Genomic DNA, 4,728 nt, shown 5'->3' with positions numbered 1-4,728 from the left:
CCTCAGCAGAGATGCATAAAAGAAACACTAATTTTCATTTAATGAACTATAACTAGACATTAGCAAACAATTAATATAGAGTAACGAAATATACAGCCCATACAGCTAAATGGAGAAGATTTACGAGAAACAAACACATTCACATATCTGGGAAGCGTGATCAGTAAGGACGGGGGAGCAGACGAGGACATAAAATGCCGTATCAACAAGGTTAGATGTGCCTTCAACTCACTGCGCCCGATGTGGAGGTGCACGGCAGTGCTGCTCTATGGCTCGGAGACTTGGAGGGTTACGAAGACAAATACTGATAGGCTACAGGCATTCGTAAACAAATGCTTACGACACATACTTAAAATAAGATGGCGTACTTTAAAGCAACAGCCAATAGAGACAGATATCAAGGCCCGTAAATGGGGATGGATCGGACACTAAGAAAAGAAACAGAAAACATCGCAAAACATGCTTTGGAATGGAATCCCCAGGGAAAAAGGAGGGTGGGCCGGCCAAGAAAGACATGGAGAAGAACGGTTGAAGAAGAAGCGAAAACAGCTGGGCTCACATGGGCACAGATAAAGGGAGCAGCCCAAAACCGAGTCCGCTGGAGATATGTGGTTGCAGCCCTTTTGCTCCCCAGGGGCCACAAAGGAATGATGATGATGATGATGATGAACGAAATATACGCTTCTTTGGGTGATAATAATTTTAAATGTTTTTACTGTATAATTTAAGAAAATCCTAATGTTGAAATGACATTTGTTTTTTTTTGTTTGTATGTCTCTGTTTATTATATCCTAATGAACGAAACAGCGAAGATAACGCATGCGTGTTGCTGTTCTTGTGTCGAGGGCATCTCCAGGTCTTATGTCGAGGTCACCTGATCATCTGCTCTAGATCTGCTTACAGTAGCAGCTGGTGGGCAAGTACCTGGTGAAGAAGTAGATGGTGCTCCAGAACTTGGTGTAGCAGACGGCAGCAAATTTGACGAAGTTGTATCGTCTCTGGCACTGCCCCACGTAGAAGCAGTCTTTGCAGAATATTCCACATTTCCTGAGAGAAACGGAGAGAGTATCAGAAATAGGGCAGGTAAGTAGGTCACCAACCAGTACTACGGCTCAATAAAACCTGCATGAGCCATAGAACTAGTTACCAGCCCTATAACAAACTATTCAACCAGTACTTGTTTCGTCTGATTTTTACATGAACTTACTATACAAAGTTACAGTTGCTAAAATAACAACTTACCCACAGTTGTTGAAATAACAACTTACCAGCAGTTGTTGAAATAACAACTTACCCACAGTTGCTGAAATAACAACTTACCCACAGTTGCTGAAATAACAACTTACCAACAGTTGCTGAACTAACAACTTACCAGCAGTTGCAGTTGGCGATGGAGATTCTCTGTAGTGGACAGCACCAAGTTAGCAGGCCGTTGACGGGATAATAAAAACACGGCATGATGGTGTTGGTACTGCGGCAGCCATAGTTCTGGGAGGCGGGGCAACACCTGGAAGTGGGCGGAGTCAGACGTTTAAACATGTGCATTGAATCCCCTGCTTGCATGTTTGGCTACACACTGAGATAATACTGGGAGCTACACACTGAGATAATACTGGGAGCTACACACTGAGATAATACTGGGAGCTACACACTGAGATAATACTGGGAGCTACACACTGAGATAATACTGGGAGCTACACACTGAGATAATACTGGGAGCTACACACTGAGATAATACTGGGAGCTACACACTGAGATAATACTGGGAGCTACACACTGTGACGACATCTCTACAACTATCCACCAAACACCAACTATACCTAGAGTGTTTTCATTAACATTAAAAAAAAAAAGACCCAAAAAGCTATGTATGGGCAGTTATAAATTTACAGGCGGGGTTGGGGGGGGGGGGGGGGTGGGTAGGTGGGGATCAAACCATTCAGGGAATTTAATCAGAGTTTTGCCGACTTTAGTTTTTAAAGAAACTTTAGTTTAATAAAGTTTATCTCAAACAATTAATTGCTTATAACACACTTGACTATAAAACAAAGTAAAAAAAAAACCTTATTGAAGTGATTGACGTACTTTTTGAAATCAATCGGTGACCAGTCGACAAATGTCAGGTACCTGACATACAGGTTCACATCTGCCAGCTGTGTACTTCCGGTGCTTCCCGTGTCATTCTGACATCCAGATACCGGTTCCACAATGGAGCCAATGGTGCCAGCTCTGACCCCGTCAGCATACATCTTGGCTACCTGTACATGTTTCGATTTAAAAATAGAAAAAAAATTCAGTTCAATTTACAAAAACAGAATGATATAAAACAGATTGTCGTATGTTTAAAAAATGTTTTAAAAAGTAATTGGAATTAAAAAAAACCCAGGAGGATTTAATTTTTTTCCCTTCTAAATGTTGTTATGCGCATAATGATGAGAAAGGCTTGGGGTGGGGGGTGGGGGGTTGGAGAGAAGGACATTGAAAGGGGGTTAGGTTTGAGGAAAAGTTAAAATTTTGGATTAGCAACTGTAGAAAACTGTTTATCAAGCTCTTCGCTAGACGAGAGGAAAATACCATTAAAAACAACAACAGGCTAGCTAAAACTTTACACCAAAACCGAAATTCTTGAGACGATGTAGCTCTAATACACGAACAATTGTGATCTAACATCCATGCAGATTATATCTAATCCTGATTCCTTTTGGTGGTCTAAAAAATCTTACCGCGGTCTAAAAAAATCTTACCGTGGTCTAAAAAATTCTTACCCGGTTCTAAAAAAATTCTGACCGTGTACTGAAAAAAAAAATCTTACCATGGTCTAAAAAAATGTTACCGTGGTCTAAAAAAAAATGTTACCATGGTCTGAGAAAAAAATCTTACCGTGGTCTAAAAAAAATCTTACCGTGGTCTAAAAAAAATCTTACCGTGGTTTAAAAAGAAATCTTACCGTAGCCTGAACAGGGTTCCTCGCAGGCCGGGCAGCGCTTGATGTTATACCCTGATCAAAGTCGTCGTCTTTCTTTTGCACAAACTCTACTTCATTCACAGAAATAGGCTCAAGTTGATTACAGTCAGCTAGATGAAAACAAAAATATGTAAACCGCGCCGATAACGGCTGGATATTCCACGAATTTTAGGACACATTTTGACAAACATTCCACGAATTTTAAGACACATTTTGACAAACATTCCACGAATTTTATGACACATTTTGAGAAACATTCCACGAATTTTAGGACATTCTAAACCAAATTTTGACAAACATTCCACGAATTTTAGGACATCCTAAACCAAATTTTGACAAACATTCCACGAATTTTAGGACATCCTAAACCTAATTTTGACAAACATTCCACGAATTTGAGGACATCCTAAACCAAATTTTGACAAATATTCCACGAATTTTAGGACGTTCTAAACCAAATTTTGACAAATATTAGCTCAACATTTTCTTTTACCTTTTGGGGTAGATAATTAGTCATTAATTAATTCTTCTAACTACTTGAGTCTCGACACAGGCAATGCAACATATAACAAAAAAAGCGCATTTCAATTTTTTAAAACAAACACTTACTCGGCAAAATTTGAGTTGCCGTCTGCTTCAGCAAGACCATGACTAAGATGACAATTGATCTACGCATTGTGGAGTCGTCGGAGTTTTAGATCAATCTACCTGTTGCACTGCTTGCCTAATGAATTGACTAGGCTGATTGGGTTGTTTAATGCACTTTCTCTTCTGATATATACCCGACTTTCAACCAATCAGAAAACGCGTTACAAGGGATACTCGTTTTACAGTTAATTTGTTTCGACGTACGTCAAAGAAAACCATTGGTCGAGATGAGGTGGACGGAATGACTAAACAACCCCCCCCCCCCCTACCCCGGAAGTAATGACCTTGCTAACATCCCTAGTGACGAACCCATGTTGCGATGACATCTTTGTAAACACCTTCTGATTGATAAAGTAGTTTTAAACCCCCCAACCTGACAACCCTATTGTCTCACCCCCCTTACATATTTCACCCCTCTCCCCAAAGAGATACCCTCTCCACACCTTCCAACATCTCCAACTATATGTCAAGTTGCACGGGAGTACTTAGGGAGGGACGGGCCATCACGTGACGTGGGCGTGGCTTTACCCACATGGGGGCTTGATCGATCTGAGCACGCAATCGTCATCCATAAACGGCGGCCCATACCCACACCCACACCTACACCTACACCCACACCCACCCACACACACACACACACACACTCACACCCACACACACCCACACACACTCACACCCACACCCACACCTACACCTACACCCACACCCACACCTACACCCACACCCACACCCACACCCACCCACCCACCCACCCCCACACACACTCACACCCACACACCCACACCCACCCACACCCACACATTCACACCCACACCCACACCCACACCCACACCCACACACAACTACACCCACACCCACACCCACACCCACACCCACCCACACCCACACCCACACCAACACACCTACACCTACACCCACACCCACACCCACACCCACACCCACACCCACCCACACAAATCCACACACTCACACCCACACCCACACACACCCACACCCACCCACACCCACATCCACATCCACATCCACATCCACATCCACATCCACATCCACATCCACATCCACACCAAAACACCTACACCTACACCTACACCTACACCTACACCTACACCTACACC

At 42.8% G+C, this 4,728-nt stretch overlaps 1 protein-coding gene across 1 annotated transcript; it reads right to left on the bottom strand.

Annotated features, from left to right (window-relative positions):
* Window positions 1-697: 697 nt before the first annotated feature.
* On the bottom strand, window positions 698-3,735 carry LOC131952565 (uncharacterized). The gene is made up of 5 exons (XM_059315291.1): window positions 3,575-3,735; window positions 2,948-3,075; window positions 2,086-2,258; window positions 1,373-1,507; window positions 698-1,047 (listed from the first exon to the last, which is right to left on the bottom strand). Exons 1-5 carry the CDS (start codon window positions 3,639-3,641, stop codon window positions 888-890), a joined length of 663 nt encoding a protein of 220 aa, XP_059171274.1. The 5' UTR covers window positions 3,642-3,735; the 3' UTR covers window positions 698-887.
* Window positions 3,736-4,728: the final 993 nt, after the last annotated feature.

This window comes from Physella acuta, unplaced genomic scaffold (genome assembly GCF_028476545.2).
Source record: "Physella acuta isolate Inbredline_101_S28 unplaced genomic scaffold, ASM2847654v3 ptg000072l, whole genome shotgun sequence".
In the NCBI taxonomy this organism is placed as follows: Eukaryota; Metazoa; Mollusca; class Gastropoda; family Physidae; genus Physella; species Physella acuta.
Note: the sequence above shows the minus strand (reverse complement) of the source record. Positions and strands in the feature narration are given on the sequence as shown.